At 43.1% G+C, this 23,939-nt stretch overlaps 2 protein-coding genes across 5 annotated transcripts; both read left to right on the top strand.

The window, feature by feature from the left end:
• The first annotated feature begins 12,913 nt into the window (after positions 1-12,913).
• Positions 12,914-16,697, top strand: LOC121613079 (fez family zinc finger protein 1-like). The gene is made up of 4 exons (XM_041946348.1): positions 12,914-13,370; positions 13,502-13,595; positions 14,176-14,290; positions 14,434-16,697. Exons 1-4 carry the CDS (start codon positions 13,172-13,174, stop codon positions 15,508-15,510), a joined length of 1,485 nt encoding a protein of 494 aa, XP_041802282.1. The 5' UTR covers positions 12,914-13,171; the 3' UTR covers positions 15,511-16,697.
• A 2,509-nt stretch (positions 16,698-19,206) lies between these two features.
• Positions 19,207-23,939, top strand: LOC121612800 (protein-serine O-palmitoleoyltransferase porcupine-like). 4 transcript variants are annotated; one of them, XM_041945907.1, is made up of 14 exons: positions 19,207-19,342; positions 19,457-19,649; positions 19,797-19,840; positions 19,987-20,168; positions 20,279-20,409; positions 20,504-20,524; positions 20,830-20,844; positions 20,950-21,075; positions 21,170-21,270; positions 21,403-21,479; positions 21,593-21,656; positions 21,862-21,947; positions 23,195-23,305; positions 23,838-23,939. In XM_041945907.1, the coding sequence occupies exons 1-14, from the start codon at positions 19,207-19,209 to the stop codon at positions 23,937-23,939; spliced, it is 1,389 nt and encodes a 462-aa protein (XP_041801841.1). The 4 variants fall into 4 exon arrangements, with proteins under 4 accessions (XP_041801841.1, XP_041801843.1, XP_041801842.1 ...); XM_041945909.1 differs by lacking the exon at positions 20,504-20,524; XM_041945908.1 differs by lacking the exon at positions 20,830-20,844.

The following is a 23,939-nucleotide window of genomic DNA, read 5'->3' as shown; positions in this document are numbered from 1 at the left end:
TCTCCACTTCTTGTTCACAGTTCATGTGTTATAATCCAGAGTACATTTAAATGTGGAGACGGTTTCAGAGCTGCAAGACCATGTGTTCGTTTCCGGCTCCATCGCAGGCAAAAATGATGCTTGTTTAAGTTCATGTGCTCGCTGCAGGTCATCCAGCTTCACTGTTATCTTGCTTCTGGAGAAAAGCTGTTTTTAAGAGTCCTGCTGGTTTGTGTTTATGCCATCAAATACTGCAGATTAAGCAGTTGTTTCAGACAAATCAATGCTTGACCAGTGACCTGTGAAAAGCCATCATAGAGTACACTCGCTTTGCTCTGCCTTGTTTGTACTTTAATGATGAAAGCTGCAGTATAGAGCAGGTTTTCTCAACTGAGCCCTGAGTTTTTTTCACTCGCAGCACTAAACCGCCAAACGGCGCACTTTTAGCAATGCTCTTTGAACAAGGTAGACACAAACAATGCAGCTATCAAACAACTTGCCTCAGTCCTGTTTCTCCTCCTGCTTTCCTCACTCCCACACCGAGCTTCCCACCTACCAAACCCTCTGCTTTCCAGGATCGCTCAAGGGTTGCAGTAACTTCTCTGAGAATCTATGCATTGTTAAAGGTGTTTCCTAATTCAGCTTCAAATTGGGAAGGTTGGATGCTGCACGGTGCTGCCCACTACACCATTGGCCAGGATCTTTAAGCCCCTGCTGTGCAGCTGAGATAAGCTGTATGCCAGAGACACAAGTGCAAAAAAAACGTACACACCTGCACGCGCAGCAAGACAGGCGCTTCTTTCAACTACAAGCCTAACTACACACACGAGCTGCCAAATCTGCTGTAACTGTCAACAGAACTGCCATCGGTGGAGAAGTCATTTTCACGCCTTCCCAAATAATACAAGACATGCAAACAACACGTGCCGAAACTGTGAGATTGTTACAGACAACTGCAGCCGAGAATTCGTCGTAGTTATCTGATCTGATGTCACATATCATGACAAGCATCAGACCATTGATTCCCTAAGCTCCAGCGTACTCAGCACTCTGGCTGACAGCTCTGGGGTGAGGCCGAATGACGGATTGTAATTAAATTAGTGACCTCTTGAGCAGAGATCAGACAAGACTCTATCCTGACTGTGCGGGGAAATCAATATAAAACCAATTCACTAATCAATTGGATTTTGTGCTTGCTTGGTTATTGGGGAAATCAAGATTGTTTATCACAAGTACCGTCAATATTTACCTTTTACTCGTCCAATGATTTCATTTAGGCAGAGTTTTTTTTGTCATATACTCTGTTTATTCACTGACTCCCAGACACATTCTCTCAGGCTTCATGACTTTAGCTGCCCAGCTACTATGAAAGGCTATTGATATGGAACTCCCTCTTTCTCTAAGATTAGCCTCAGTCTGCATCCCTCAAGGAAAGCCTGAATTAGAAGTGAACAAAATCTCAGTGTAACTTCCTCACTTGTCCCCTTCCTTGCCCTCTGAGTCTCATCGTGTTGTTTAAACCTTCATCTTTAATCCTTCAGTGAGAGCTGCCTGTGCGGCCGTAGCTTGAGAGTCTTGTCTAAAAGGTCCATCGCCCCGTGTGCTGCCAGCGACAAGGTGTAAGAGCGGCTAATCCTCGTTCGAGGCTCCACTGCACCTGTATCCTTTCCAGAGGCTGCTTAATCCAAAACTCTGGCTCCTAACACGAACCGCACACACACACACACACACACAGTTATATTCTTATACGCACAAGCGCACAGGAAAGTGAACTCCACTCACTGAGAAACATGATAACTTGGGCTAAGTCAACCTGGTAGTCAAACTCTGCAGGGCAGGCGCTAATCACACTACAGAGAGGTGTCAGACATGCTCAGGGGGCAGGTGTGCTCCAACTGTCACCCTCTCTCTCCATCTCCATCTCCTGCCCATCACCGTATACCTCTGTCTACCTGAGTATCACTCCTACATGATTGTTGCAGTGGAGTGTCAAGGATCATCCCCTGCCTGCCGTGCTTTCAGAGTGAAGCATCCTATGAAATGGCAAGCAATTCTGAAAAACAGCTGTGTTCTCCTGCTGAGGGTAAAACGATGTCCTCACATGCCACAAACGCTCATGTAAAAGTTAGTCCGTCTTCAGTCTGCAGCCGGGAGAAAAAGAAATGAAATTCAAGAATCAGTGAGTCCATTTTAATCCTCCTTTTGTCCTCTGGTCATTCTATTTGAAATATCCACAGGAGGGTGTTTGTGTTTAGGAAAAGGAGTGAAAAGCATGATGAGTATTCCAGGTGGTTCGTGTTGAGCGGAGTGCAGCGCCTGTCTCAGGTCAGTGATAAATCACCATCAGCAGCCTCACAAGATGAGAGGAATCACTAACGGCTGATTGGAGGATACTTCTTGGCTTCTCCCCTCGGGCGCGACGGTAAATGCACTCCCCCACTGCAGCGGGGGGAGCACAAAAGGCGGTTGTTCCCCAGCGGTGAGGGAGCCCGCTGATCTGTACGCTGCACTACTACTAAAGCTGAATTCGTCTGGGTCTTACACTGTATAATTTCTCTCTCTCTCTCTCACTCTCTCCCCCACCATCTTTCCCTCCATTTCCAGGGCTGGGCTACTGCTCTCTTTTCCAGTCCCCTATAATTTTTACCCACACCTCATTTGCTACCCTCTCCCTCCTCCTTACTTTCTCCTCTCCCCTGCCTCTCTCTGCTTGTCTGCAGGCAAGAGAGCAAGCACTGGAAAGCCTTTGCATACTGTCTGAGCAGGACAGGACGAGATAACCACCAAAGAAAGGCACATAAAAGTGAATGAAATATCAAGGTATCCATGCAGTGCGCTATCAAGACATGCAGACAAGCAGGGAATAGGTTCATTCATCTCATGGCATGTAAGCAATTCTGCACCACCTTGAGTTGTTGTGAGATGATATTAGAAAGAAAAGGATGATTGCACTTTTTCATACCAGTAAAAATTCCCAATGCAGGTAGAGAGCTCATGACTGGCTGTGCATTCAGATGAGGTTCTGCGCCGCCACAATGGAGCAGGGGAAAGAAACAGGGGGGAAAGAGGAAAAACAAGTGAATAACAGGTGTGACAGGATGAATTGAAAGATATGGAAGAGAGCCAAGAGAGAAAATGCAAATGAGTGTGTGGGAGAGAGCAGCAGAGAAGTGGAGATGGGGTGGAAGAATGGTTTTCTGCAGTAATCAAAATGACCTGCTGAGGAGGGGGTGGGGGGCAGACAATATGGAGACATTTCATTTGAAGTATCTGCTCAGCCTGGGAGATATTTATGAGTGAAAGTCGTCTATTCTCCCAGTGAAACCCGACACACAACCAGAACAGCACTCACTAGCTAATTTTCAATTTTAACAAGGCTTTACTGGCACATTTACTGCAGTGCCGCTGCCAAGTACCTCAGGGCTGGAGAAGGGAGACAGTCCACAGGGCAGGAAGGATTAGAGTCTGATACCAATGCACTAAGAAGAATTTTGTTTACAGTACGCAACCACACTTGTGGTTGACTTATCTGGCATTTTCTACATGTCAGTTTCCTGTTTCCATCTTCATGTGCTTGAACTCTCTCTGTGTGTTTATCTGCTGCTGTCTCTCTCTCTAACACACACACACACACACGTTTTCAACCTCCCTGTTTGCTGTAAGCCGGTCTGAAACAGGATTTCATGGTGGCTGTGTCTGGTTCAACAGGCTTACACGTATTTTAGCCCGTCTCATAATGCTGCAGAGCCACTCATACCGAATGCACCCCGCATAGTTAACGCTTACTCACACAAACACATATACAGACAGACAACTCCTTGTCTTGTTATGTGTTGCTCTCAAGCATCACTCAGCCCCAATCTGTCTGCTTTAAGATCTTCATCTCAACACAAAAGGTCAGAGCGTTATGTGGAAATACTCTGAAATATCAACTGCCCGCTCCACAAGACAGGGAAAAGGAGAGATCGTCGTATTTAAACGGACAGATCCGCCTTGTACAGCTCATGTCATGATCTGTTTCCAGCTTAAATACCAGCGCTTGTCAACTCATATTATCCACTACTGATTCTTGCACTTATTTCACTCCTGCCTGAACAAAGAGCAGGTATCCTGGAGTATGCCGCCTTTCTACTTCCCCACCGAACTCTACCTTTGGTCTGACATTAGAATACCTCCACAAATCTCAGCTCTCCATGAGTAATGAACACAAATGCAGAGCGAAAGCCGAAAGACATTCACGTCTTAGTGTTCCTGTAATATTCCACAAGACAATGTGTCAGATTCTGCGAGATGTGCATCACTATGATGCATGAGAGGGAAGAATTGTGAGCTTCTGTCTTGCAAAAATGTTAATGGAAGACATTATGCATACATGAGTAAAAGTAAAAGGAGGTGGCAAGAGCAGCATTTGACTCAGCAGAGAAGTTTTTAAAAGGGAAGAAAGACGGGAAAAGGAGAAGTAAAGGAGCTGGAGAGGGGGTGAACAGGCGGGAGATTAAAGCAAAAGGATAAAAATATATAAAAAGAAAAGACAAAAAGCAGCCTCTTTCTTTCCAGTGAGGCCTTGTTTTTCTTTAGAGAGAGGTAGAGGAGGGAGGCAGAGGGCTGATAGCAGCAGAGCCATGGACTACTGGCAGAATTTTAACAGTGTTCTCATTATTTATTTACTGCTCTGAGGAACTGACTGCCAGCACATAATACGCTGCTGCGAGATCCATATTTTGTGTTTATGTTTGCATTTAAATGTGCATGCATGCACGCATGCATGTGACGTGATTGCCATATTTTTGCGAGGGTTATAACTGGCGGCAGCTTCATTCACATTCTGGAGAAGTCACTGTGTGTGAAAGCTATTTCACAGAGGAGAAAACGACGAGGGCCGGCTGCCTCAAAACAGCACTGAGGTGGCATGAGATGGGGACTTAGACTGTGGAGATACGGATCAAGGACAGAATGGAAGAAAGTGAAAGACATTGCATGGACTGAGGAGAGGCAACCATGTCTAATTGTAGTTGAGTGGAGGAAACTTTGATCAGCAGAAGCATTAACTTGTTATTTAACTAGCTGACGAAAATAGACTCAGGACTGATGTACACCAAGAGAATACAGACACTGTGCTGCTAACTGATCAATTCTTGCAAAAGTAGCGATAGCTAATATGTTTTTAATTTGGTTTGCATGGATAAAATTGTTAATTTGTTCAATAAAAAGCATTTGTCCAACGTTTTTGATCCTGTTAATCACATTTTGTGTAGGAAGCTGCTTTCCATTGGTTTTGATGGACAGCTGGTTCAAATCATATCTTTCTGGAGGAGTTCAAACTGTTGTTGCCGTTGGTTTCAAATCAAGGCACCAAATGCTTGACAAAGGCATCCAACAAAGGATCAATATTAGGCCCCCTGCTATTTATACTATGCAAAAATAATATACAGTATATTATATAGCACTGCTATGTCCATTTTTATGCTGACGATATGTTGTATACCATCAACTGTACCCTAAACCAGGGCTTTTCTCTATATTATAGTCTGCATTTGACCTCCAGTCCTCCTTTCTTAATTTAGTTCATCTTAATAAGTTCATTTTGATCTCCAAAAGAACAAGCCTATGAAGGATGAACATAGAATAAAGAGTGATAAAGTTTGCATATGGAGAGGTTGGATGAAAGGGAGACCGGTGTGTGTGTTTCATATGGGGCACACATGCCTAAAACCAACAAAACTGTTAGCGCCTTCTGAAATGTTTCCCAGCAAGCATTTGTCTTGAAAGTGTAACCGGTTTGAACATCGTGCACAGACACAGACTCTGACACTTTTAAAGTTCTGCTTACTGATACTTTGGATAATATTTGCAAGTGTTTTAATTAGCGTGTCCGTGTGAGTGTGACAATTGCTTTGTGTGACTGAGTCGGCTTGTTGCGAGCTTTCGTTCTCAGTGCTCTCTTGCAAAAAAGACCTTGATCTCAGGAACACGAACTGGATAAATCAAGCTTACGGAACTCATGTAAGAAAATAGAAACCACGCAGTGCAGCGCATCATGTTTTAAAGCGTGCTGCAGCCAAAAAGGGAAATGTTGTAACAGTGTTTAAATAACAGTATGAAAGGGGAAAGACACAGACGAGCAGACACACTTGAGAGTTGCTGAGCAGTATAAAGAATTGAATTATCTGTCTATCATAAGAGGTTGACTGGCAAGTGGGACATGTAAGTCCTCTTACACAAATTAATGGCTTTTCATGGTAGTTGGGGAGATGTGGTGTTATTCCCTAATGCCAACCCATCACTGCTCTCAAATATTCACTCATCACGGCTCTATACCGTCCATTCCCAATTCTCATCTCGCTCTGCTAATGTGTCACAACAGGCTTAACACAGAGCAGGGGTGAAGGGATGAGGCAAGTGAAGGGGACATCGGGAGTAAAGGAGGGAGGCGAGGGACCGAGGCAACGGGAGGGACTCTGACAGTTTGGAAACAGAAAGAGTGAAGCGAGGGTCAAGAGAGCATGAGAGAAAGCTGGGTGGAGGAGGAGAGGATTTCACAGAGGCAGCAGGTTGAGAGAGAATTTTAGAGACGAAAACACAAAAACAAGCACAGTGGGCGTCGGTTTGAATTTTCCAAAGGGAAAGGTGATTACCACGATACCGTAGGGGACGAGGAAGGCTTAGAGAGAGTGCTCTAATTAATTTGAGTGCTAAATCAGAGACCACAATATGGAGTCTTCTTCTCCTACACTCGGGTGATTGCTTGCTCCAACCCCTGTCTCGGCCTGCCCAGTAATACACATGAATCCATGAAGAACAGCATGGACAGAAACCTGCAGCTGCATTAAAGATACAGTGTACTGTGATGATTGGATGGCATACCTTTAATATAAAAGGAAGGTGGATGGCACAGCATCAGCCAGTTAGAATATTGGCTTAATAAACGAGAGCTAAATTAATTTTCTTAATTGATCTATCATAGCAGATTTAAAAATGTTAAATCCACTGGGTCTGGGTCCAGCTGTGAGACTCCAGATGATTCCCAGGCAGTTTTCCTATCATGACGCTTTATCTTGTCTGACTCTTCCCGATCAATACAGACTGTATCATTCACCCAGCAATGTGTGTTTAATGATCGATACCAACATCGTTCACCCACTTGCCCACAGGGACGCGTGTGTGGACGCATACACACACATGCACACCTTGATGCATTATGAAGAGAGAATGTACAAAATCCCATTAATTCCACTCCCTCCCTCGATCTCCCCCCTTAGTGATCTCACCTAATGCGATCCCAGATGACTGTCTGCCGTCTAAATGCCTGCTTTTACAGCCAGAAGCTTTGATATTATTCCAGTCCAGCTCAGAGCTCTGGATGACAGCTGAGCTATCGTTTTTCTAACATAAAAACCAATTAAAATTCTCCTCAAATTGCTCTTTAGATACAAGTGCTGCGAGACAGCGTTGAAATATAAATGCCGTTGTTGTGTAAACAGGCATAAGCCTTGCTCAGATACTTGAAGATGTTGCCTCTCTCCCCTTCAGCATAAGAATATAATAAACAAAAACTTATCCCACCCAGGTGTTTTAAGACATCTGCAAGCTGTGGTTCTCCTCCTCCCACACACTCCTACTTATTTGCCCCAGGCCCCACCGAATCAATATATCATTAGCCAGTTTCTCCACTCACCCCCTCCCCTGTTCTCCATCCAGAAAACCTTACCTCCCACCCACTCCTCTCTGACTCTGTCCTCCCCTCACATTTCACACTATTTCATGCTGTTTTCTCCCTTTACCTCATCTCTCATCTTCAGCCCTTTGGCCTCCACCTCCCCACTCTCTCTCCAGCTCTGCCTCTGTCCTTTGCGTATGTCTCTGAACCCGCCGCTGATGTGAAAGAAAGTGTGAAAGAAGGGTAAAAATGGGAGATGGAGGTGTGGGTTAAAGGTGGAAGGGAGGAATATGAGCCCCATCGGATGGAGACGGAGATGGTGGGTGAGGGCAGGCGCTGCAGGAATATGAAGGGAGGGTACAAAGGGTAAAGCAAAGCAGGGAGGAGATGGGGAGCATGAGGGGGAGGGGAGCCTCAGAGGCTGGCTGTGCGGGTGAAATGAATGTGTAATTGCGTTGTAGTGGCTCGCCCCTCCACCAGACAACTGAGTGATGGCAGGAGCGACAGCCGCAACGCTCCGCGGTGGAAGTGGCCGGGCCTCTGGCTCGCTGCGCCGTCGGGTAAACAGAAAATGTTGTCAGCATCAGTGTACATGCAGCAGGTGCTGTAGGAACACGCCCATACCCTACTGCAAAGTGTCAAACATGGCAGGTGATGAGCACGCGTGGGCCAGGAGGGCTTGAAGCCAGCGTGATTGGTGAAAAACTACTCTGTGTATTTGAGCTGTTAAAATAGAGGCCATATTATAGGCCCACTTGTGAACATAAACAACAAGAGATTGGCTTGCATCTCCCCCTCACTGTTTCGTCTAGCTCCTCTCTTCACCCAAAACAGGCCACCTATTCACTCGCAGGCCACCCCGCCCTTCTTACAGTTTTTTTTATATACTCTCTCGTCAATCTCCTCTTTATTTTCCTTCCCCCTCCTCCTTCCCTCCACTTACAACGACGCAAGGAGGGGTGAAGAAGAGGCTAATTAAAATGGGGATGCTGTGCAGTGAAATGAAGCCAGCACAAAGACACACCTCAGGTCCAGGAGATGAAAATATGGATGGAATCAGAGCCACTGGGCGCGTTGTAAGACTGCAGAAATGTTTCACTGTTGTTCTCATCAAATGTTAGCCGACTTTGATGACCCACCTACTCCTCTCTCACTCGCTCACACGCACGAGGAACAAAGCAGCGGTGCAGAGCTTTGATTGATGTGCAGTAGCTCCGGGGCAACCAGCGAAACAGGTGAGACTGTGACGGCTCACAAACAGAAGAGGTAGAATCAGATCCCGGTAACTGTACCATGGTGACTGCAGAGAGAGAGGGATTGGCAAGACCAGGGAGGGTGCAGATGGAGGAGTCACCTTGAGGGAGAAGAGGGGAAGGAGGGAGGGAAGGGACACAGTAGCAATGCCAATTTATTTCTTTTCAGGTCATAAGCTTGTAGAGATGGGAAACACACTTGATGAGCGGTTAAGCTGTATCTTGAGGTGGAGTGTGATTGTACCAAAAGCTTAGAACCACAAGAGAAAATCCTGTAATCCTGAGAGAGCTTCACAGGTGTCAGCTGCTGTTTGTGGCACAAAATACAGTCTGTGCGGTGCTGACTATACACAGGAGTCAGTAGGATTCTGGTCTTCCTCACAGTGGAGATGCGGGCGGAGATGAAATAATATTGATTGAACTCTCAGACGCAGCTTTATAGATTGATTTTTATACCAGAACGTAAGTACACTCCATGGGAAGTCGAGGTAGCCGTTATTCACAACACAACACTCAGCTGCAAATTCAGGTTCGAGCACTGTAGTGAGAGATTTTAGAAGGACTCCAACAGGCAAAGTAAGTGGGGAGGATTAATAAAGCCTTTAAGTCAAATAACATAAAAGCAATAGTATAATATAAATTTGACATGAATTTCCAGAGCTTGCTGTTAATGGGCCTTTTTAAAATGGTGTCAGGTGTTGATGTTATTTTAATGTTATTTTGAAAACTGAACACGATACCATTTCCTGTCATTGACCGACAGTGACATCTATTGGTGGAGCACTGACACAGACTCAGGATGCATACAAGTGGGGTGATACTCTATATTTTTCTTACTGTCAACAAATCCAGTGAAAAGACCAAAACAAAGACAAAAACATATTATTCCTCTGTGCCACAGACCTCCAGCTCCAAAAACACATCATTAAAAACGCATCAATGAGCCACACCATGGCAGTGGGTGTCATCACCATGAATGAGGGCTCTGCAGTTTATTTTGAGTGAGTCCCACATTCTCCATCCTGCTGCAATAAATACTCACAAGAATGCCAAAACCACAGCAAATACTCTAGTTACCCTTATTTCTGTAGCTTCTGCTATAAACAAAAGTCCCCTGCTGTTGTAGGAAATGACTTTTTTTTTTTTAAGATAAAACTGTATATTTGTATTCTGGTTTTACGCCTTCAGTAGGAGGCAATGGGCTCAGGGAGCCACAGACAAGCTGGGGAAGTCAGACTGAAGGCAATTGAGAGAAAGGCCGACACGTGGTTTTAGCATTTTAATGGTATTTGTTGACAATAACAAAAATATTGTAATATCTTGAGCTTTATCTTTAAACTTCATTCAATCTAAGGAAGGTTTTAAATGAGCAGTTTAATGTTTTGTTTTGGGACATGAAAAAAAATCAAAACACTGAGTCATTTCCTAAGCAAGACATTTTGTATATAGCGTTAATGATGTCTCAGTTCTATCCAAGTGTCCAAATAAGCCTAATTAATTCTTACTATTTACACGTGGAAAAGTCTTCTGTGATTACTTTCAGTCAGTTGATAACCAATGACTAATGTCATGTGCGTATCAGTAGTTTGTTGCCCCATCAATTAAGGTGGTGCATTATATTTTTTAAGTAAAAATGCATCATTATTCCATGATTAGCTCTCACTGCATTACTTTGATCCTCCATTGACAGTAATTCAGGAATGATTGTTAGCTGTTTGCTAATTAATTTCTGGTTTATTCCTTATTAATTAACCACGGTAGGTTAAGAAGCAGAGTGCTCAAAGCATCCTAATGCTAGCATCAGAAGGCTAATATGTACCAGTAATAGCCAAGATGGGAGCATCCTTGAAGTTTTTTTCTTTAAAAGGTTTTACTTCAGAAAGCAGCTATATATTCATTACAGTATTTTAAACTACATTAAACTCAAGGGCAGTTTTTTGAGTGACAACTGGAATAAATCTGGGGAATATTATATATAAAGAGAAACATTGCATGTGGGAATATAAAAACTGAAGACAGGCAAGAGATTCCTGGCAGGTTTTTAGACAGAGATAAAGCATCAGCTACGGCATGATGGGCCACACAAATACACCCAAGACAGCAGAGGGAATATTAACATATGGCAAGGTATTACAAGCTGTAGAGGAGAGCACAGTGTGCCTCACACAGCATGAGCCTCTGTCCCAATTACTGCCCCCTCTGTGTGGTTTGCTAATGGTCACAAGGCAGAGCCGCTGCAGCTGTGGGAGTATTAGAAATGTGTTTTAGGTGTGGCTCTGCAGAGGAAACCCTTTAATGCTGAACTGCTTCATGTTTTAAAGTGCCCTTGACTATTTATGTGAGTTTGCTCACATTATTACAAATTATGTCAGTAAAACCTTTTTTAAGTCGAGCAAGGACACACACCCACACACCCACACACACACGCATGTGCACGCACGCACACACATATTTTATTAAAAGAAAGAATCTGAAACAATTAAATGAAGAATGGTGGTGTGTCCTCTGAGGGAATATTTGTTCAATTTTGCCACCACACTTATAATCCATTTAATAACATTTTAATTTTGACAACATGATGTCAGGACTGTGGGGTTTCAGGAGAACTATGGGGTTGAACCCAAACGCAGACACGAGGGGGAGCTGATTCAATTTAACAAGTTTATTGAACTAAGGGAAACCAAAGTCCGAAACTCAGGGAACTAAGGAAAACACTAGGATACACTGGACAAACACAAGAAACGTGGCATGGTGCATGGACATAAGACAACACCAGAAAAACACTTACTAGGAACAGGGCTAGGCAAAAGACTAAGACAACACACCAGAAACACTTACAAGGATCATGGCATGGCAAACATACACTGACAACACTAGAGGACGGAGGACAAACACTGGAACTCTTGGCATGGCGAGGAAACAACGACAACACTATGAGACGCTGGACAAACACTTACTTGGAACATGGCATCTAAAGAACAAAGACAAGACTAGGAAAACACTCACAAGGTACATGACATGGTAGGAAAGCACAGACAAAGACAACGTGAAACAGGGCATGGACAAGAACAAAGATAACACCAAGAAAAAAACACCCACAAAGAGGACTGCAGAACGGCAATGAACAAACATAAATCATCATCACACATCATGACACATGACAAATACTGTATATTTCCTACAACGTGTAAAATTGTTTTGCAAGTTTAGCAATCTATACAACAGGTTACAGGTTTTGCACTAATTCAGCAACCTATTCCCATGTGCTGAGCTCTCAATATGTACTTATGAATTCTAGAAAGAGGTACTGGGTTCCCTTGTATCCCTCTATCAGTTAAACATATTAATAGGAAACTCCTGGAGGAAACACAGACGAGTGGGGGGGGCTTTTTGATTTTCGCCAATTGTTTGTTTGCTTCTAGACATGTAAAGTGAGACATGTTTGTGTGCTGATAATTCTTAAATGTGTGGATTTTGAGATGTATGCCTTTAAATTTCTTGTTATTTTTAACAACGTGAATGGCTTTGTGACTGATTTGCTTGGTTGTGTTATCTTAGGCTAATGTTTATTTACTGTCTTTTTTTATTGTGATGGTTGTTTTGGATGCAGCAGTTCCCTTAATTTTCCTCTATGGGAGACAGTAAAGAAACCTTAACTATTGTGTGACCCCAATTTACCCCCAATTTCAGGTATATTGCACATGCAATGTTGTGTCATACATTTATCATATTCTGTATTTTGGTAGGCTAGATGTTACCAAAAGTGGTGTCACTATTGTAGTTGTCCCTGTCCCTGTATTAGACTAAAGAGAAAAAATGGATTCCACAGATTGTGGATCACAACTATCAAAACTTGTGACTGTATGTGTGGAAATGTGTTTCTTTGATACACTGTGATAAAACATCTGCAGTTATTCAGGTTATTACATCTAAGGGATCACAGAATTGGGTGTAACGCCGGCCAGCAGGGGTCCTCAGTGCGCCGTGTGATGGTCAGTGTGCCTAAGAGAAGGAGACACACGGACACAACAAAACTCTATTCTGCGCTGTTGTTTTGGGCGAATTAACGTCCAGCAACGGTTGGCCGACATTGTTTTCACCCGAAAACTAGAATAGAACGGATTTAGACTGAGAAGACAGGACAGAAGGCTAAAGGACATGAACCGTTAACATAAATACAGCTCCCCGAGGCTGCGCGCGCGTCCCGGCAACGGAAGTAGTTGCTGTATATAGCTTCCTCAACTGAAGCTAAACACTGAATCCTAACTTTTTTTTAACTAAAATGTCGGTATGTTGCGTGTCTGGCTGTAAAAATCGACCAACGTCCACCAGTAACCTGAAATTCTACGGAGTAACATCTGGAGATCGGTCGTTTCAGACCAGCTGGACTCGTTTATGGATACAAGCGATCCAACAAGCGAACGGCAGCACCAAGCGACTCAAAGGAAATGCTCTTATTTGTAGCGCTCATTTTATATCGGGTAAGATAACCACGCTTTTATTTTTCTACATGCTACAACAGCTGGCTGAGTGTGGGTTGAGTTGGACAAACTTGGTGAAAGATGAGACGTAGCTAACTCTAAAGTTGCCTTGTGTTTTATGTGTTTTAAAGGGGAGGCGTCCATGGAAAAAGACAATCCCGACTTTGTGCCCTCTGTGTTTACATGCGCTAAACAGAGCCCGAGCCCCAAGAAAAGAGCTAAATGGTAAGATGCAAATTCCTGTTGTTGGCTAGATAACTTAGTTAAAATATCATCTGCATGGGCATATAGTGCACTAGCCCCAGCTTGTGCCTTTCATACAGCATCATACAGTAATAGTAATACATGAGAGCCACAAACTGGGGCTAGCTTGAGTGCGGTCTAGCTAATGTTAGCATACTAGCAACATCAAAACATGACAAAATCTTACCGCGCGCTGCCATGCACATGTGATCAAAACAGCCAGGTTCAAGAAAAAAAAGCAAACCAATTGCCAATGACAATTGTTAGTTGTTTTCATAGCACTTAATGTCTTGCACTTGCCTGGAGATAAAATGTCCTTAACTTGCACATATACTGTATATATGGCCACTACACTACAATGTGAGGTTCTCTTCCATATAAAACATATAAGCATTGTTACTGTATTGTCTCAGCTCTGTCACATTAATGTCTCTGACACTTCAAATTCTTTATGCTCACCGTCTTTAATGAATTTGAAAAGTGCAACCCTTTCCCACTCCACCTTGATGAGTACATATATGTGCATTGTGAATTCAGTTCATTTCATTTTTTTTTCCCAAAGGATTTATGGTCGTAGAAAAAGGCGGCGGCGTCAAGCCAAGGCGGAAAAAGAAAAAACAACCCCACCTAAAGTTGAGAAAGAAACAAAGACACCATCATCTCCATCAGTGACAAAGGTAGCTGCTACATGTGTTATTTTCAAATTTCTACTTTGCTTTTAGGAAACATAAAGTCAGTGTCATTTGTTTTGGGTTTTTATTATGTTTAGAATACATAAGGTTTACTTGGAGGGGATCTATTCTGTGTGTGTGTTTCCTAGGAAGGAGAAACATTGACCAAAGAGGCTGAGACTAAGAATGAAACCAAACCAATCAAATCACAAACAACATCCAGCCCGAGCAAGGCACCCCCATCATTTAAACTTCCGGCAGGCATCCCAACACTAGACAAAATGAATCCCATTGTGCTCCTAAAATCTGTATTTGCAGCAGGTAAGTATCAGTGTGAGCTGTGCACTCAGACCTTCACCGATGCATCGCAGCTTGTAAGACACAAAGAACTACATGAAGAAGAAAGGCTATTTGTCTGTGAAATTTGTGGAAAGACCTTCACAAGTCTGTCAGATTTCACTGAGCACCAGCGTGTCCATGAGCTTTCCTTTCAGTGCAACATGTGTGATCGGTCTTTCACTACAAGTCAAAACCTCAAGCGTCACAAACTGCTGCATGTCAAAGATGGCAGGAAGTGCAGCAAGTGTGGCGTACTCTTCTGCCGGCGTCATAACCACATTTTATTCCTGCCACAGTCAGAGTCTGAACAGGATTCTTTCATCATTAAGACAGAGAACGATCTGCTGAAGAATCCTGAACTAAACCAGACTGCTGACCTGGAACCTGATCCTCAGACCACCATGACTTTAACACCTTCGCTGACTTCTACTGTGCAGACTATTTTGCCTACTACTTCAAACCCTGGACCTGTATCTTCTTCTGGACCTTTATCTAAGACCCATAATGCCTTACCTCCAGCCTCACACAGAAGAATCTTATCAACAATGCCTTTTCCAGTGTTGATAAAACCGTTGCCTGTGCCACGCCCACCCCCGCCAGTACCCAGCAACTCATTCAACAGCCACCCTGCAGCCTTCATTCAGCCCCATCTCCCCCAACATCCAGAACTTCCACCCTCACTAAAGATGTTTTCACCACAGTACCTCACCTCAGCTTTACTTGAGGTTACAAGAAATTATGACTATATTTTATGTAAACCAACAGTCGTTCCGAAGAGTATTGTTAAGGAGGAACAATGTGAACTGCCTCTGATTCCTCCAGAGGAGCAAAGCGTTGCGAACAACAAAATGGAAAGAATAGCTTATGACCTGGAGGTTGTGCTTTGATATGAACAATGGGGGGTTATTTCTCACTTTTTAAAACAAACAAACTTCACTTTTTATCGTAAAGCTAGTAAGACATTATGTTGTTTGCACATCTGGTAGACATTACAGCTAAAACATAAACTCATCTGGGTTAATTCTACTGCCAGTGTGTCACTTTTGCCATCTGTATGGCATGAAGTGGTCACTTTTTGTTCAACGTTCCTATGATAAATGTATACTGTGAATGTATTGCTGCACACTTCTCCCGAGTCTCTATTTTCTTTGGCAGTTTGGCCTAATCTGGTTCAGCACACCGGTATATTTTAAGGAAAGTAACTAAACTCATAATGCTGCTATTTTTATTCAGTAACAGTAAATTGTATTTAGGGTGCTGCCACTTTTTAATCACTGATGAGGTGAAATTTGTTTTTCCACTGAACTGTAAGTAAGAAACATCTGTAACTGACCTGAATTGTAAAACTGTGCACCAGGTTTTTATTTTGACTGCAGGCTATCACCGGTACTTAAGAGTTTGTGGGGTAGTCATCAGTTTATTCTCTGCACAAATGCACATTGCTATAGATGATATCATGGTTATCATTATAACAGCATATCTGACAATACGTGTCAGTGAACTCAGTTTTCTCATCTACCTCAGCGACCGGGAACCACATAGACAGTTGTTTAGAGTTTGTTGTTTTTTATTATAGAAGTTGTTTTTTCTTCATGTGTACACAGAAATACTGTAATAATTCCAGTAGTTGGGATAAGCAAATATTACATTTTTGATTAATATCATGTTTTTGAGTTGGCTCGTGTGCACTTAAATGTGAAAGTAGCAGAAGGCAGAGTAAGCAAAGAGTATTGAGCGAGGAAACTGCCTTTCAGAGACATGTTTTTTTCCATAACAGCAAGCATGTTGTTAAGTTAACAACACAGTAGTTTTCCTGCTTGCTGCAGAGCTGTTTGTCTGTAGCTGACACTGATCTCCAAGACTCTGTGAAGGAAAACAAGTCAAACATTTTGCATTATTACTTCACTGTGTGCTTCAGATGATGCAGGACACCCACTGACTCTGAAGCTGCAGGTTTTAGACCGTTGTTAACCCATCAGCTTGCTGGTAATCTTGTTCTTGTGCATTTTTAAATCAACTTTATATCCGTTTCAGTCATTACGTTCAATGGATGACAATTTTATTACAATAAACTTTTCCCAAATGTTTTCTTTGCCTCATGACACTGACATTAAAACACTCTATTTCAAACAAGCAAAATTTCAAATAATATTTTCAAAATTTCGAATGATATACTATATACTAAATTTAATGTATTTCTAAGCCATTTCATTTGTACTTACTCACTACACTTTGTCCATATCAGTCTGATTCTCACTTGGACCTTAACAAGAGATGACAAAAAAAACCTGGGCAACATGTCTGAAATACAGTCCATACCTAACAATATACTGGGGGTTGAGGGGCAAGGATTTACAGGCCAAAAAGGATTTGTCAGATTTGTCCTGATGGTGGCACTAGAGGGATTGTTAAATTGACCCAAAACTGTCTGCCTGCTTGTCTTGGACCGACCCCTTATCAATGTGTCATACTGCATTAAAATGGCCAGCTTGTTCTGGGAGCTGCAGCACAATCCCCTTGCAGAAAAAAGCCCACAGTACAATAACAGTATGGTACCTTCAAGCCTTCACTCACTGGTCCTTTTTGTCACTAAATTTGGTTGTGGTTCCCAAAGGGTACTTTTACGTCAGCCACTACACTATGGTTTAGAAATATGACTAAAAGAGGCTGTTTCTCAATAGTGCAACCTGCACATAAACAAATTTAGTAAAAGGTTTATATGGTTGCACATGTCATGATTTTTCTAGAGTAAGTTAAGAAATGCATTTTCTTAATGCTTTTTGGTTACAATACCACTTTCTAATAAGGCACACTTTATAATCTGCTTTGATGAAGCTGTATTAGTGGTTAGTAAATTGGTGGTTAAATAATTTGCTGATGTTTTTAATGATTTAAAAGATGTCACTGATCCTGCTAACCCCAGAGTCTCAATCAGGGAGTTCCACAGCTGGCAAGCCCTGACTGCAAAAGCTTGGTTACCATCATTCTTGAAGCAGGACTTTAGGACAGCCAGCAGAGTTTAGAAAGTGAAACTCATGACTCTTTATCAGTGACTTTGTTAACATTTCTAACTGCAGAACTGATCAGTTATTAAGAAGTAAAACCAATTAACCTTCATTAATAAGGACGACAAACAACAGCCAAAGGGGGTTTTGTCACAACCTGGCAACCTTGTTAGGGGCTCATTGTTGATCTATAAAGCATTAGAAAATGTTTTTAAGCATTAATAAATCAATTAGTGACGACGACACTTGAAAAAGGGCCTGCATTGCATAAAAATACAGTTTTCAAGCTTATCAAACACAGCACTGTGGTTTGAACAGATTTAGATGAGATTTTATTTTATATATTTTCATAAATATAAATCAGTTTCTATTCTTAAATTTGAATTTGTGCCTTAAGAGTCTTCCCGAAAGAAGAAGAAGTTAAGTGCTGACAGATTTTATTAATCATACCCACGGTTCATCCTTCTAAAACCTCTTGTACCGCATCTCCGAGCCAGATGAGAGCTGACCGTCTCCCTTCTGAGTCCATCTGTACGCTGTACGCCTCCTATTGGTCCGACGGCACCGGTAATGGTGGACGACGATTCTGATTGGCCGATTTGCCTGTCACTTGAGGCGAACGGCGGCAACGATTGGCTGATACGTCTCCGCCTGGCTGCCTCGATGACAGGCAAGTGGTGCTGATGCTGTGACAATGGGAGTCATCCAGATAAGCAGCATCTGGACCGAGTGTGCTTAAATCACAGCGGCAGCGTACGCGCTCAGCTGCCTGCAAAGGGACGGGAAAGCCGCTGGGTAGGAACACGGGGAGGACGCTCCAGCTGCCGCTCTCAAAGGGTAAGTTTACTACTGGAAAACAAACTGATATCCCCGGGGCGTCCAGTTAGCTCTTTCCTGCGTGGGGGCTGGGGAGCAGCTCTCAAATACGTTGGTGGCAGGACTGTAAATCCGCTGGCTAGGTGAAGCGACCTTTACCAGCCCTCCCGCATAAATCTAAGATGCTCCGCTCTCTGGCAAGTCGCACAGACTGTAGGCCTCCTGTTAGTGCAGCGGTTGTAGGAAGGCAGCTGTGAGTCAACTCATCCCCTTTGGTCGACTGCATTGCGGAGAGAGCATGCCTTGCAGGATTGCATGTGTCTACTATTCCGCGCACCAACACTGAAGACTGTTTTATCGTCTTTAAGCTTTCTCACATGCTGAGATTTCATACGCATCATCATTCCCTTTGATCCGGTGCGATGCATTTGTTTGAAAATCAAAATGTGAATTACTATATATCAAGAAACCGAAACATAGCGTGAATGCATGAAATTGCCATCACAGAAACTCTAACAGCTATCCTATGGATCTGCACAGATTTGTAGTAAGGTGCTGTGCATGCTGGGATTTGAAGTTTGATGAGGTGGTGTGTGATTTAGTGAGCAGTCTGCGCTTGCCTGTGTGCTTAAGTGCAGCCCACATGTACTTACACATTAAAGCCATACATGCAATCCTGTACACGCTGACTCTGGTGAATCAGAGTTCATTTCTTCCTGCCGTAAACATGCAGTGTTTGGCTTCTCTCTGTCAGGTCTAGTGATGGGAGCGTTCAGCCGGCAGAAGTTTTTCCAGGAGCTTGCTCATGGCTGCCTGCTGCCCACAGCTCAGCAGGGCCTGGAGCAGGTATGGCAGCTGCTGGTTATCTGCCTGCTGTGTCGGCTTCTCTGGATGTTGGGTGAGAGTCCAGTTTTTTTTTTTTTTTGTGCCCGCTCAGTGCTATTCGCCCTTCATATAGCTTACCTCATCAGAATCACCTGTACTTTTTTCTTTTTTTTCCTTGCTACGTCAGGGCTCCCCTCTTTCCTGAAACACCTGGGCACAGTGGCGGGAGGTTTCTACACTCTCTACCTGTTCTTTGAGCTTCATATGATCTGGGTGGTCCTTCTCAGCCTTCTCTGCTACCTCTTCCTCTTCCTGTGCCGCCACTCTACCATCCGAGGCACCTTCCTCTCCATCACTGTGCTCATCTACCTGCTGCTGGGGTAAGAGGGTGATGCCTGACAGCCCGCCTGCACGCATTAAGCCTGTTGTCTGAAGTGAACGCTTCCCAAAGTTATTTGTTGCAGCAGCGTTCAATTTGCAGCTAGATCCACATCAAAACTGAAACTATTCTTGTCTGATTTTATCAGAGAGCTGCACATGATGGACACCACCAACTGGCACAAGATGAGAGGTAGGCCGCGCATCTTTTCTGGAGCAACATGTGACACATTTCTGCCAGATAAAAGCAATAAATGTGATTGTTCTCAGTTAGAGAGCGTTGAAAATGCTCTTATATTGGAATCTGGTGACTATTTAAGTGCTGCTGCTAATCTCCAGGTTCACAGATGGTGGTTGCCATGAAAGCCATCTCCCTGGCCTTCGACTTGGACAGAGGTGTCGTGACCAGTGTACCCTCACCCATCGAGTTCATGGGCTACATTTACTTTGTGGGCACAGTCATCTTTGGTCCCTGGATCAGCTTCAACAGCTACAAAGAAGCTTTAGAAGGACGCAAGCTAGTAAGTGTGATACAGTCGAATCGAATAAGGTGGGGTTGAGGATTATTTAAAAGGTTTATCCTGAGACGAGCTGCAAACTGTTCACATCTTTGGCTCTTTCTTCTCCTCAGAGCTTTTCATGGCTTTTTAAAGTGTCTGTTAGCTGGGTGAAGAGCCAGGTCTGCCTTGTTATTTCCAACTGTGTTGCACCCTACCTCTTCCCTTATTTCATACCCGTCTATGGAGACAAGCTGCTACGAAGGTGAGTGGAGCTCGCAAACAAATCAAAATCCCTGTTTATCCTCTGGCTTGCTCACGGCTTAATCCTCATCTTCTGTTATCTGCTTTGTTTACAGCAAAAAGAGGAGGAAGATCAGGTAATTAACTGATGCTCATGCTCAGCATTGTGGGCACACCCTCCATATGTTTTGTATTCCTTAATGCATGCTTGTTTTCTGTTCACCATTTGTGCAACACCTTTACCTGCGCACAAGTGTCCACATCACACCTGTGTGCAGGGACACGCGTCCCACCACCTCATTTACCACAACCAGTTCATCATCTGTAAAAACATGGCGAGACGTAGTTCATCGCATGGCAAGTCGATAAAACATTTACACGACTTTAATGTATCACTAACGTTTACTGCTACGCCTTCTCTCTCTATTCTGTTGCTTCTCAGAGGTACGCCAGCAAAGTATGTCTTTTAATGCGTAATAATTAATTCATTCAGTTCGATTTTAACCTAAAATTAGAATATAATGTCCGTCTCTCCCTTCCTCTTTTAATGTCGTCGCATTAGGTGGTTGCTGGCCTACGAGAACGCAATGTCTTTCCACTTCAGCAATTACTTTGTGGGCTATTTGAGCGAGACCACCACCACTCTGGCTGGGGCAGGCTTCACCGAGGAGAAAGACAACCTCAAATGGTCAGAATTGCACGTGCAGTATTAACGCGAGGAGTGTTTTCTCTGCGCTCACACTTTTAAAAAGGCCCCTTTGCCTTTCCCTTCCACGTTGCAGGGACATGATGGTATCCAAGCCTCTGAATATCGAGTTCCCCCGGTCGATGGTGGAGGTGGTGACGTCGTGGAATCTGCCCATGTCTTGCTTTCTGCACACCTGTGAGTTATCATCTTAACAGTGATTGCTTGATGGCAGCAACTGTTTTTTGCTTTTCCTTCTCATTATGAGCGGCATGATAATGGCTCATTTAAGCAGCCACTCTGCAGCAAGCTGATACTCTCATCCCACAGATGTTTTTAAGAGTGCTCTCAAATTTGGGACGTTCTCTGCCGTCATGGTGACATATACGGCCAGCGCCCTCCTGCATGTGAGTGCTGTTTGGAAGGCTTACGGAGACAATTATTCCGCATCCTCTGTACTGCTGTGTGTCTGTTTAAACAAGGGGATTGTTTTGATTCTAATTCTTGTGTCTTCTGGAAGGGTTTGAGTTTTCATCTGGGTGCAGTGCTAATATCTCTTGGGTTCATCACGTACATTGAGCACGGTGAGAGTCTGCCTAATGTTGTCTCTTTTCCACATTAGAACCTTTCCATTTAGAGAAGGTGCTTAGCTTTGCAGTAATGGTTAATTGCACCCGCTATAACGCACTGTTTCTGTTCACTGCAGTGCCTGTAATTTACCTCTTATGGTTGGAAAGGAACTCGTCCTCTGGCTTCATTTTAATGCTTTGGTCTTGTTTTGTGTTCCAGTGTTGCGGAAGAGGCTTGCAGCCATTTTTAATGCCTGTGTGCTGTCAAAGAAATGTCAGCCAAACTGCACTCACAGGAACAAAAAGGTAATATGCACCTTTCTCTTCCTTCTGTTTTCCTTTGAGAGACGGGTCTTTATTACCTGTCATTTAAGATCTGCTGTTGGCTCCTCAGGTTTGTGCAAATATCAAAGTAGCAGACATTTTGAAAAATATGCTTAATTGCTGTCTTGCGGGCATTTAGGTGAGAAGATCTCTCACATGTCTCTAAACACGTATGCTAAATGTATGAGCGAAATATGAGGCTAGAGCCCATTAGCTCAACTAAGCATAAAGAGTTTATTGTTTTTATTTTTATTTCTGCTTAGTTGTAATTATTATTTTTTCTGTTTTGTGATTTTTTTTAATGCATGTTCAGCTAAAGCCTGATGCTGCACAGGCCTATGGTGTTTTATACATGTTTTGTGCATATGCTGGTTTTCTTCCAACTATTATATGTGTGCAAATGGCCATTGCACTGGCATTGCTGGCACTTCCTTTCAGAGCAGGAGGTGCTCAAAGGGTGCCTACCTAGTGGCTCGTCTGGCGTATTTAGCATTCAGAAAAAATGTGCTCTCTCTTTACTCTGCACTCATTTAAAATATGAAAAGTAAGCTAAATATTTTTTTGCCTTTAATGTACCCTATAGTAATAATGAAAATGAACTTCCTCAACTGGCATCATATTAGAGAACACAAGAAATAATCAAAACATTCAAAAGGTATATTTGTGTATTACTAAAGTAGTGTGGACATGAGGTTGTAATGCCAGGAAAAAAACACATCTGCGGCAGTTAAAATACAGCAGCCCCCATGGTCTGCCTTGTACTGTCAGTTGATATATTTTGGGAGTTTACTGGCAAGCCGCCCAGCAAAAATCCCTTATGTTATATTGGTTACACACATCAAGAGCAGCGGGGAGGGGGAATAATGATTTATGCCAAGAAGCAGACTGCATGGACGGCAACAAAGTGCTGATCGTTCCCATCACATTTTAGACAACGATACATAAACGCTCCTGAAAATGTGCTCTCACACCTTCTCCATAACGCTGAATATTCATTGCTGCATTTGCAACAATCAGAGTTAAAGTTTGTTAGAAGAAGGTGCCATTTTTTAAGAGTTTAACAGTCAAATACTTAGCAGATCTTTATCAAGACTGAGGAAGAAGCTGATAGAGACAGAGTAGGTTTTTAGGACCTTTTTAAGAGGAAAAAGCCACACATATTATAATGAAAAAGATAAAAGTGGCTGAAATATCGAGTCATTCTTCTTACTTGATCTCTCTCTCTGCAGGGGCTATGGGTGTATGTGATTAACATAGCATTCAGCGCATTGGCAATACTCCACCTGACGTACCTGGGCTCTGTGTTCAACTCCAGTGTGGACTACATGGAGGAGGATGAGGTGAGGTCACACCATGTTTAGAAGAATACCTCCACATATATTTAGACCAGTCAAGTCAGTTTTATTTATAAAGCGCAATATCAAAAATCACACATTTTTCTGATGGGCCTTTACAGTCTGTACAGCATACACAGCATTCTGTCTATAGAAAGAAAAATCTTTAATGGGGTGTAATGAAAGAAACCTCATGAAGAGCAACAGGGGGGGATCATTCTTCCAGGACGGGCAGCCAAGCAATGCCGTGTGTACAGAATAGAGCAACTTAAAATGACACCCTCTGCTCATGAAATGCACAGCACACTATGTGACGTATGAACATGTGAAACGCTATCTGGGAATGGAAACTTAGCTGCAGTATTTATAGCGCAAAGGAGAGAAGTGTGCTGTGTGTGTATATATGGTTTTATAAGTTGTAGTTTTCTAAATCTATTAACAAATGCATGATGAAATGTCATTTCTGAAAAGTAAAAAATAAAAGGTTTGCAACTCCATTGTCCCATTGAGCTGACATAGTTTGTGCTGCCCCCTACAGGACGATATAACGCATCATACCATTCAGAAGTGGTCAGAGCTGAGCTGGACGAGCCACTGGGTCACATTCGGATGCTGGATATTGTACCGCCTCATTCTCTAA

Source organism: Chelmon rostratus, chromosome 10 (genome assembly GCF_017976325.1).
Source record: "Chelmon rostratus isolate fCheRos1 chromosome 10, fCheRos1.pri, whole genome shotgun sequence".
Taxonomy (NCBI): domain Eukaryota; kingdom Metazoa; phylum Chordata; class Actinopteri; order Chaetodontiformes; family Chaetodontidae; genus Chelmon; species Chelmon rostratus.
The sequence above is the reverse complement of the archived record's forward strand: the minus strand, read 5'-3'. Positions and strand labels throughout refer to the sequence as shown.